General features: G+C 29.1%; 1 protein-coding gene across 1 annotated transcript; it reads left to right on the forward strand.

Moving 5' to 3' along the window:
• Positions 1–3,463: 3,463 nt before the first annotated feature.
• On the forward strand, positions 3,464–5,119 carry LOC127129268 (transcription factor PRE6). The gene is made up of 2 exons (XM_051058504.1): positions 3,464–3,611; positions 4,815–5,119. The coding sequence occupies exons 1-2, from the start codon at positions 3,498–3,500 to the stop codon at positions 4,968–4,970; spliced, it is 270 nt and encodes an 89-aa protein (XP_050914461.1). The 5' UTR covers positions 3,464–3,497; the 3' UTR covers positions 4,971–5,119.
• Positions 5,120–12,484: the final 7,365 nt, after the last annotated feature.

The following is a 12,484-nucleotide window of genomic DNA, read 5'->3' on the forward strand; positions in this document are numbered from 1 at the left end:
AGTGAATACATGGTGAGTTATATACATATGAAAGTAGTTTGCACCATAAGATTCTACATCTTATCACACCATAGTGTAACTTAGGTAATTAACTCTAACTACATTCTAACTAACTATCTAACATAATTACAAGTTAGTTAGTGGTGTTAATCACTTGTCTTCATGTGCCACATTAGTTTTCTTCTCATGCTTTAATATCCCCACAAGTTGAAGGTCCGTAGATATCTACCATTTTCAACTTGGCTAACAAGTCATTGAATGGTTGAGGGTGCAATTCCTTTGTGAACAAATCAACAAGTCGATCTTTTGATTTGACTGGAAGCAGTTTCATAACTCCTTTGTTTTGTTTTTGTCTTACAATATGACAATCGATTTCCAAGTGTTTAGTGCGTTCATGAAAAATAATCGGAGACAGTTGTGAAGAGCACTTTAATTATCTCAGTATATGATAAGAATTTCAGTACACTTAATATCCAAATCATTCATAAGATATATAAGTCATTAGAGCTCACAAGTGACGGCTACAAATGCTCTATATTCAGTTTCTGATGAGGATCTCGAGACAATCAATTATTTTCTTGATCTCCATGAAATAAGTGATCTACCAAGAAAGAAGCACTGGCCTGAAACTGGCCTTTGAGTGTCTATGCATCCTACCCAGTCAACATATGAGAAACCACTCAATTGTAGAGTTAAGTCTCTAGGGAAAAAGATACCTCGAGCTAGACATGTTTTTAGATATTTGAGAACTCTACAGGCAACTTGAAGTGAGTTCTTGTAGAAGATGGAAAGAATTGACTCAACTATTATGTACAAAAGGTTGTGCCATGTCTTATTGCAATTAGATACAATAATCGACCTACAAGTCTACTGTATTAGAGTATATCATGATAAGGGGTGTTGCAATTTTGATGTAACTTTATGGCAGGATCAGATGGTGTAGTGACTCGTTTGAATTCAATGAATCTTGAGTCATATAGAATATAAAGATAATACTTTCTCTTGTTTAAGAATATACCTTTCTTTGATTGTGCAATTTCAATGCCTAGAAAATACTCCAACTTGCCTAAATCCTTGATTTTGAATGTATTATCCAATGCCAATTTGATTGAATTGAACTCATTCAAATCATTCCCTGCTAGAATGACATCATCAATATACACCAACAAAATTGTGATGGATGATCTAGATTTCACAAATAGGGAGTGATCAGAGGTACCTTGTTTCTAGTGAAGTGCAATGAGGAAACATGTGAGCCTTTCATACTATCTCATGCTAGCTTGTTTAAGTCCATATAAGGATTTGACAAGCTTACACACTTGGTTAGGCTTGGCAACAGTCACACCTGGGAGAATAATCATGTACAACTTCTTGTATGTCACCATGGAAGAATGCATTATTCACGAGTTGATGTAAATGTCATTGCTTGAATAAAGCAATGCTATAATAGTTCTGACAGTTGTAAGTTTAGCAACTGGTGAGTAAGTGTCAAAATAATCAAGATCTTCTATCTGATTATATCCCCTAGAAACCAACCGTGCTTTGAATCTGTCAATTGAGCCATTGACAAAGTATTTGATCTTATAGACCCATTGACAACCAATTGGTGTAACACCGGGAGTTAAGTTTACAATTTTCCAAGTGCCCATTTTCTTAAGGGCTAGAAGTTCAAATTGTGTAGCTTGCTTCCAACATTCATGCTTAGAAGCTTCATCATAGGTCTTAGTTTCAATATGAGACATTAATGACAAAGAGTAATGTGACTATGTAGGGAAAGATTGTGATGTGAAATGAAATTTGACAAAGGATAATGAGTACCTGAGGAAGATGAATTTGATAGCAAGGGAACGAAAAATATAGTCTTGCAAATAAGATGGATGATGACTCACCCTTGAAGAAGTTATGGTTGGGTGGTCTGAGGTATGTTCATGTGTAACAGTGGCAGGAGGAAGATCGGGTTCAAAGTGTGGATTAATGTTTAGAGTGAGTTCAGTTGGAGGTGTGCTATGAATAGAGTTAGGTTGGTGTATTGTGATATGTTGGTCAGGTGTAATATGTTCAGTTTGGTCCATATGGTTAGAATTATCAGTCGTGGATGGAAAGTAAGACCATGAGGTGGATGAGGATTGTTCGTTTGGTTGGTAAGTAGAGTGTGCTCAAGGAATATAGCATTTATAGACACAACACATTGGTATGAAAATCAAGTAGGATGTCACCTATCATACCAGGTTTGTATCCTAGGAACATGGACTTCCTTGCTTTATGATCTACTTTGTTATATGGACTTGAAGAGTAGAAGCATAACATAGAGAGATAAAGTTGAAATGAACATGGTGAGGTAAAATTCTCATTAGAAATCAAGTGAATACATGGTAAGTTATATACAGATGAAGATAACCTACACCATAAGATTCTACACCTTATCACACCATAATGTAGCTTAGGTGTCAAGGAATTAACTCTGACTTCATTCTAACTAACTATCTAACAAAATTATAAGTTAGTTAGTGGTGTTAATCACTTGTCCTCATATGCCACATTGGTTTTCTACTCATGCTTAAATACAATAGAAAAATGACTAACTCCAAAGAGAGGAACCATGTGATAGAAAAACTAAACCAAATCAAATCAAATCAACCGAATAAATCCGAATAAAATCGAATCAAGTTAAACTGAACTAAAATTAATCAAAACAAATCACAAATCATTCTCAACCATTATAAAGAGGAACCAAGTGAAATTAGACCAAAACCAACAAGAATTCGAGAGAGAGAGACCAATTAAAAAAGAATAATCTGAAGTCCTATATGATCAAATCTTGATCTACAAATCCTAAGTGGAAGACGAGATGACAAAAATATTCTGATGATCAATTGGGTAATTATTTTCTCTTTTATAGAATCAATCATCTAAACAAAAACAAACATGTTTTTAATTTTTTTCCCAATTCAATATTAAAAATGATGGATAATTCAACTAGGACTTAATTTATCTTTAAATATCATGTTAAGAATAAAAATAAAAAAATATTTTTTTTTTTAATAATATAAACATCATAAATTATGAAAATAAAAATTACAAAGATAATTCATTCTACATCATGGAACTTGGAACCCTCCTCAATATCTAATCCACACCAAACCATCATACTATTATAAATGCTGCCCTTAATCAACACCAAAACAATAATATTAATGTTGCTTGTCCTTAAGGATACATGCATCAAGAAAGCTAATAGTATCCTATTCTAAGGGTTTTCGTTAGGCAACAAACCTAAAATCAACAGTACTAGTGGGCCATTTATGTATGTACTACCAAAATGTGTGATAAAGAGAGCTTGATTCAAACAACTCAAAATTCAATTTAATCAATGTTTTGTCAGTACTGTCTTACGCCAAACAGTGACTAACTTCTCACTCTATTTAAACACCTTCTTTTGGTGCAACAACAACACACTTCAAGAAAGAAAGAAAAAATAAAGATCAAAAGAGAGAGTCATGTCTGACCAAAGAAACTCAAGAGATCCAAAGATGAAAGAGAAACAGATTAATGATCTTGTGTCAAGGTTACAACTTCTACTTCCTCAACTTAACCAAAGAAACACCTCAAGGGTATGATTCATTTCATTATGTACAAAAACCTAGTCAATAATAATTCACATACATTGTTTCAATTGTTTTTTTTTCTTCAACAATTTTGCTTTGTTTTTAAAAAATCGGTCAGAGCATTAACACTTTTGCAATTTTAATTAATACAAGTGTCACAATACTGATTATAATCGTTGCGACGTAGATTAACAACAATTTATTTTTTAACATAAAAATGATAATAATGATATTAGTAGTCAATATTGTTTTGTCATAACCGTTTTGGTGATGGAATTTTTTTAAAACGCTGGTTAGAATTATATGAAAAAATTGTAAGTTAAGAGATGACAACTGCACTAAGGTTTTGAAGCCATTAATTATGAGTCATGTATATAAGAGTCATGAATTCATATTCAACAATTTAAAAGCTATATATATATATATATATATATATATATATATATATATATATATATATATATATATATATATATATATATATATATATATATATATATATATATATATATATATATATATATATATATATAATATATATATATATTCACGTTTTTCACCTTGGATTGTGTAAGGAAAAAAACAAATTAAAGATATGTTTGGATTGTGTAAGCTCATAATTGATGAAGAGATTGTTTCTTCAAACTGAGTTCGGAAGCATTTGAAAAACTGGGCCAGTTTATTTATTTATTTTTATAATATTTTTTATTTATGCTACCAATTTTTTTGGCTTATATGAGTTCTTTCACATTAACAAAAAAACAATAAATTAGTTTATAATTAACTTGTGTTTCAAAAAATATCTATTTTTTCGAAACAATAATAAAACTTAGACCAAAAATTTTTTTTTTTAAACTTTATAAACCAGAAAACAAGAAGAGTGCAAAATTTAAAATTATATTTTAAATTATTTAAGGGTTGATCTTGGTCTAATTGTAGATTTTACTATTTTTAGTAAAATTTTATCTTCTATTTTTTTTTACTAAAAATAATAAGATTCACCTATAAATCTTTTTTAAAGATCCATATTAGATTCATCTTAAAACAAAAACTACATTTTTCACATCTTTTAAAATTGTTTTTTTTTGTAGGAACATCTTTTAAAATTGTTAATGACACTTACAGCTTGTATGTAAAAATAATTAAAATCAAAGTGGATAATTTCTTTTTTTATAAAGTTGTGTATTTAATATGTGTTTTGTTTTGCAGCAATCAGCGTCGAAGATCTTGCAGGAAACTTTGAATCACATTAGGAGGTTGCAGAAAGAGGTAGAAGATCTCAGTGAAAGGCTAACACAGTTGATGGATTCTGTGGATTTTAATGATAATGACAGAAGAAATTTGGAGAACTTTTTGCAATATTAACAAATTGGTTCTCTTTAATTCTAGACTCTATTTCCTACCTATTGCATTTTCTATTTTTATATTTCCTTTTTCTCTAGATTGTGATGGAGATAGACACCATCATGAAATAATATATGTATATTTTCCAATAATATATAATAAAAATAACATTTTAATTTATATATGATATTACATATTTTATAAATAAATAAACCATGATACTGTAGTCTGAAAAAAAAAATATAAAAATAGGTAGATAGACATAGAGAATGATGAAGCATATAATTTGTTTTGTTAAAAATTAGAAAGGGTGAGGAAGTGAAGTTGTATCTTTGTTACACTAGATTTATACTTTTGATGTGGTGGAGAGAAGACTAAATTGTAAAATTAGTATTTTAATACTTAAGTCAGAGAAACAAAATAAAAGATAATATGTGAGTGGAATGTAATTAAATATTTGAAACAAAATGCTTCACTCTTTATATATTAAGAGCAGTTGAAATTATTCATGTGTGATACTACGTGCGATACAATGTGATGTGCAAACAACTATCTGATTGGATAGGATGATGATTCATGCTATGAAATGCAGAATTATATGTTTTTGATCAAGCGAAATTTTAAATATTTTATGCACCTTTTGAGTTGTGGTTCTCTTTTGAACTTTTTCTCATTGATCTTGCAAACGTTATAAACTATATAGTTTTGATTGATCATATTGATTTTCATTTGGTTTATCTTTTTTATTTTTTAAAAAATAGTTTTTTTTAGGTCTATTGAGATTAAATTAATTAGACTGAAATTCACGCTATACACGGTTGTAAATTAGTCTTTATTTGTTTTATATTGAATTTCATCTATGTTAAAAACTTTGATGGACAAATATAATAAAAAATTATATTATAATTGATATAATAATATGAATTAAACACCAATAAAAGAAGTATTTTGCTTGAAAGAGAAAATATATGCTTTGTAACTTAAGAGTGATATCTAAAATTTAGTTTTACAAATTTAAATAAATTTTAAAAACATTATTTGTGGGGTTTTTATTCTGGTGTATCATTGATATTTATATATTAGAAATGAAGAAAATTATTTTTTATCTTTATTTTACTTGTTCGTCATGATACGAACGAAGAGTATGAAGAATGAAGTCGTGAAGTGTATACACTACTACAAATATTATCTTTTATAATAAAGCTTTCACATCATTCAACAAAAAATTGAGGTAAAATTTCATGACGTCTTATGTTATTTTTTTTAAAGACATTATCATTTATTCTTTCGGTTTAAGAAAAAAGAACGAAGGATAAATAATTTAGGATACATACTTTGAGCTCTAGCAACTCTAGTTTTTATTTTTTCCTTTAAAAGTGACGTATTATTTAAGATTTTATTTTATTATTAAATATTTTATTCCTTCGATTTCTCAAATAATCGAGGGGTATCATACACATATTTTATTATAAAAGGATTCATTCACTAAGTTTTACCCTAAACCTAACTCATAAATTCAACCGCTCTATACTCTTAAACATCATTTTGTCAGATGGATTGTGACACAAATTTTTTTTTGGTTATGTATTGTTGTTCTTCTTACACCAACCTTTAACAAATCATTTTTCTGTTCCTACAAGCCTATGTTGTAGGAAATTCAAATAACTGAAGAATAATATATAAGCAATGGATATGTCAAAATGGCATTGAAATTAAAAAGTGTCAGAATGGAACATTGCCATTAATATAGTTACCAAATAGAAAGCCAGAAGTAAAAAATTCAAAGAGGAAAACTAAGTCTTAATCTTCTCCAAATGCTTCCTTCCAAGCTTAATCCTTGCATCATTAATTGGATTTTTAGTTTGTAGAGGTCGAATCTCTTCTTCCGATAGATAAACAACCTCAGTATACCAAAAGCTGAGGTTGGCCTCTTGAACTAACTTTTCTTTAAGAGAAGCTAGTCCAGAATTTTCAATTTAAGCCTTTTTTCTTTGCGTCTCCTTAATCTTTTGTTGTAGTTTTTCAACCTATTTCGTTCAGTTTGAAATTTCTTTGTTGTAGGTCACCACTTGATCTTTACCCTTTGTGGTTTGGGCCTCCAAATCATCAACTCGATTTTGAGACTGAACATTTAGGTTCCGTTGTTGGGATATAACGTCAGCCTTTTGTCTAAGTTTGTGTCATACCCCAATTTTGTCTCAAATCAATAAATTGATGCATTCACGAGATATTTGCATCATCTGCATATCATAACATTAATTTCTTTAAGCATAATGCTTAAAAAGTCAACCAGGATAAAATTTCGATTTAATACAGAGACCGATTGAATCGATTTTCAATTGCGTGTAAAATTAGCGGACGAAAAATCTCAAGACTGGGCTCGCAACGTTTTGTTTTATTGATCTATAAGTCGTATAGTTTAATCTGGCGTGCTCATTTAATTTTTTCGATCCTGTTATATTCTCATTTTGATCAACCTGAGCCCTTTCAACCAGACATCTTTTACTGCAAGATTTGATTCGTATCTATCAGTTTTCTTGAACTATATTTTGCGTAGATTATTTTAGTGCATTCATTTTATTTTTCACGCATTTTCGCACCCAATTTTAATTCCTTTTATTTTTTATCAAAATATTGGGAAAAGATAAACAGAGACAAAAATGTGATAATTTGATTTTTATTTGTCTTTATTAAAAAATAGAATTTTATTTCATTTTAGTTTTTAAACTCATTTTATCACTTAAAATATCTAGAAGGGTATTGCAGGTATTAAACAATTCTTAAAACCCTAACCCACACTATATAAAGCAAATGTCATTGACAAATGAAAAAAAACACTTAACAATACGATTTGCGCCCCACACTCTCAGGATTGACTATCACTGGTTAATATTCATTCAAAGAAAAAAAAAGAGACGAAAGGAAAACCTGAAGTCAGTGATATTTTTCTTTGTATTCCCCCACATGATACATTAATCATCCACTCTCATGGTCATTTCTTCTCTACACATAAAACCACACCACACAAAACACACTTAGTAGCCACACATTTCGATCTTTCTCTCAACGTGAATACAAGAAAAGAAAAATTAAAAAGAAAGAGGCTGGAGAATAGTTTATTTTTTTCCTCTTCACGTTTCCACAAAGTCTTAACAACCACAGCAGCATGATTCTTTTCTCTCATTCAAAAGAAAAGAGATAAAAAATAAGTAAGAAATAAAGTTGTAGGATTTTTCTCTTTTCATGTTAGCCACCATTTTTCTTACTTTCCTAAACCATATCTTCTTTCTTCCACAAATAGCCATCATGTTTCTGTTTTTATTTTTATTTTTTATGTTGTTGTTTTTATTTATTTTGAGGTTGTAATACTCTGAAACGGTGTAATGTTGTAAATAACTTATGCGTATGCTGCTCGTTGATATTTGGGTTTGCGTGTAAATTGGTTCAGATCTGAGGTTCGACGTGCTTTGTATGTCGTAACTCTATTTGATTTTTTGCGAATGTGATTATTTTGATTCGCACGTGCTACATTTTGGTGAATATTATCGCGCTTGAATCAAATTTGAGCACATTGCGGATATTTAGTTTGATTTGTTTTTAGCATGACGTTACTTTAATTTTGTTTCGATTGCGATGAGCGCGTTGAGTGTTAGCATTTTGCTAAAAACATTTTTTAACAAATTGGTTCTCTTTAATTCTAGACTCTATTTCCTACCTATTGCATTTTCTATTTTTATATTTCCTTTTTCTCTAGATTGTGATGGAGATAGACACCATCATGAAATAATATATGTATATTTTCCAATAATATATAATAAAAATAAAATTTTAATTTATATATGATATTATATATTTTATAAATAAATAAACCATGATACTGTAGTCTGAAAAAATATATATATATAAATAGGTAGATAGAAATAGAGAATGATGAAGCATATAATTTGTTTGGTTAAAAATTACAAATGGTGAGGAAGTGAACTAGATTGATATTTTTGATGTGATTGAAATGAGGCTTCATTTGTAAGATTAGTATCCTAACACTCAGGTGAATGAAAAAAAAATCAAAAATACTATGTGAGTGAGTGAAAATGTAATTGATTGTTTGAAATAAAACGCTTCACTCTTTATATATTAAGAGCAATTAAAATCATTCATGTGTGATATATGATACTGTGCAAACAACTGTCTGATTGGATAGAACGATGATTCATGCGTTGAAGTGCAAAATTATATGCTTTTGATCAAGCCAAATTTTAAATATTTTATTCACCTTTTGAGTTTAGATTCTCTTTTGAGCTTTTTATCATTGATCTTGCAAATGTCGTAAAACATAATTTATTTCCAAAACTATAAATGATTTTCATTTGGTTTGTCTTTTTCATTTTTTGAAAAATAATTTTTTTTCTAGGTTATTGAGATTAGATTAATTAGACTGAGATTCAGGCTATACACGATTGTGAAATAATCTTTATTTGTTTTATATTAAATTTCATTTATGTTAAAAAAATTGTTGGACCAATATAATAAAAAATTATATTATAAATGATACGATAATATGAATTAAACATCAATAAAAAACAGTATTTTGCTTGAAAGAAAAAATATATGCTTTGTAACTTAAGAGTAATACCTAAAATTTAGTTATACAAATTTAAATAAATTTAAAAGATATTATTTGTGGGGTTTTTATTCTCGTATATTATTGATATTTATATATTAGAAATAAGGAAAATTATTTTTTTATCTTTATTTTACTTTTTCGTCATGATACGAAGAGTATGAAGAATGCAGTAGTGAAGTGTATGCATTACTACAAATATTATATTTTATAACAAAATTTTCACATAATTCAACAAAAAACCGAGGTAAAATTTCAGGATGTCCTATGTTATTTTTTTTAAAAGAAATTATCATTTATTCTTTTGATTTAAAAATCGAGGGGTAAATAATTTTGGATACATGCTTCGAGTTCTAGCAACTCTAGCTTTTGTGTTTTTTTCTTTAAAAGTAACGACTTTATTATTATTTAAGATTTTATTTTATTATTAAATATTTTATTCTCTCGGTTTCCCAAATAATTGAGGGATATCATACACACATTTTACTGTAAAATGATTCATTCATTAAGTTTTATCCTCAACCCTACTCATAAATTCAGTCGCTCTATACTCTTAAACATCATTTTGTCTGATGGATTGTGAGACAAAAAATTTTTGGTTATGTGTTGTTGTTCTTCTTACACCAACCTTTAGCAAATCATTTTTCTTTTCCTACAAACCCATGTTGTAGGAAATTCAAATATCTAGAGAATAAAATATAAGCAATGAAGATGTCAAAATGGCATTGAAATTAAAAAGTGTCAGAATAAAACATTATGATTAATATAGTTATGAAATAGAAAGTAAGAAGTCAAAAATTCAAAAAGGAAATTCAGTCTTAATCTTCTTCTAATGCTTCTTTCCAAACTTAATCCTTGCATCATTAATTGGATCTTCAGTTTGCAGAGGTTGAATCTCTTCTTCCAATAGATAAATAGCCTCTGCATACTGAAAACTGAGGTTGACCTCTTGAACTGACTTTTCTTCAAGAGAAGCTAGTCTAGAATTTTCAATTTAAGTTTTTTTTCGTTGCGCCTCCTTAATTTTTTGTTGTAGTTTTTCAACCTATTTCGTCCAGTTTGAAATTTCTTCATTGTAGGCTACCACTTGAGCTTTACCCTTTGTGGTTTGGGCCTCCAAATCGTCAACCCGATTTTGAGACTGAACAACTAGGTTCCATTGTTGGGATATAACGTCAGTCTTTTGTCTAAGTTTGTGTCATACCCCAATTTTTTCCCAAATCAATACATTGATGCATTCACAAGACATTTGCATAATCTGCATATCATAACATGCATTTCTTTTAGCATAATGCTTAAAAAGTCAACAAGAATAAAATTTCGATTTTATACACAGACCGATTGAATCGATTTTCAATTGTGTGTAAAATTAGTGGATAGAAAGTTTCAAGATCAGGCTCGCAACTTTCTGTTTTATAGATCTATAATTCACGTAGTTTAATTTTGCGTGCTTGTTTAATTTTTTTGATCCCGTTTACGTTCTCATTTTGATCAACCTGAGCCCTTTCAACCATACATTTTTTACTTCATGATTTGATTTGTATCTATCTGTTTTTCGGAACTAAATTTTGCATAGATTATTTTAGTGCATTCATTTTTTTCACGCATTTTCGCGTCTGATTTTAATTCATTTTATTTTTGTTTTTTTTTTATCAAAATATTGGAAAAAATAAACATAGACAAATATGTGATCATTTTATTTCTATTTGTATTTATTAAAAAATAGAATCTTATTTCATTTTAATTTTTAAACTCATTTTATCACTTAAAATATCTAGAAGGGTATTATGGGTATTAATCAATTCTTTAAACCCTAACCTACACTATATAAAGAAAATGTCATTGGCAAATGGAAAAAAACACTTAACAATACGAGTTGCACCCCACACTCTCAGGATTGATTATCACCAGTTGATATTCATTCAAAGAAAAAGAAAAAGGAGACGAAAGGAAAATCTGAAGTCAATGACATTTTTCTTTGTATTCCCTAACATAATACATTTACCCTCCATTCTCATGGCCATTTCTTCTCTATACATAAAACCACACCATACAAAACACACCTAGTAGCCACACATTTCGATATCTCTCTCAACGTGAATACACGAAAAGGAAAATTAAAAAGAAAGAGGCTCAAGAATAGTTTGTTTTTTTCCTCTTCACGTTTCCACAAAGTCTTCATAGCCCCAATAACATAATTCTTTTCTCTCACTCAAAAGAAAAGAGATAAAAAAAAGGAGTAAAAAATAAAGTTGCAGGATTTTTCTCTTTTCATGTTAGCCACCATTTTTCTTACTTTCCTAAACCATATCTTCTTTCTTCCATAAATAGTCGTCATGTTTCTGTTTTTATTTTTATTTTTTATGTTGTTGTTTTGATTTATTTTAATATTATAATATTCTAAAATGGTGTAATATTGTAAATAATTTGTGTGTATGCTGCTCGTTGATATTTGAGTTTGCGTGTAAATCCATTGAGATCCGTAGGTTTGACGTGATTTGTACGTCGTAACTCTTCTGAATTTTTGCGATACATTGATGTGATTATTTTTGATTCGCACGTGTTGTAGCTTGTTGAATATTATCGTGCTGAAATCAAATTTGAGCACCTTGTGGATATTCAGTTTGATTTGTTTTTTTAGCATGACGTTACTTTAATTTTGTTTCGATTGCGATGAGCGCGTTGAGTGTTAGCATTTTGATGAATTTTTTTCTTACGGTTATGTGTTGCACTTGCAATTGGTTGTTGTTACATTATGTTATATAATTTCATTACGATATATTGCATTATGAACATTTTGTTTCGATTACGATTACTGCGCTTATGCGTTAGCCATTTTCGATTCAATTTATGATGAGATACAATGATTCAACATTGTTACATTAAATCGAATTTGAATTCTACTTTTGTATCT

This window comes from Lathyrus oleraceus, chromosome 3 (genome assembly GCF_024323335.1).
Source record: "Lathyrus oleraceus cultivar Zhongwan6 chromosome 3, CAAS_Psat_ZW6_1.0, whole genome shotgun sequence".
NCBI classification, from domain to species: domain Eukaryota; kingdom Viridiplantae; phylum Streptophyta; class Magnoliopsida; order Fabales; family Fabaceae; genus Lathyrus; species Lathyrus oleraceus.

Excerpts from the sequence above, each read along its gene's own strand:
- LOC127129268 (XM_051058504.1), top strand. The coding sequence starts at position 3,498 with ATGTCTGACCAAAGAAACTCAAGAGATCCAAAGATGAAAGAGAAACAG. Across the intron at positions 3,612-4,814 it reads ACCAAAGAAACACCTCAAGG|CAATCAGCGTCGAAGATCTT; the intron begins GTATGATTCATT and ends TTTGTTTTGCAG.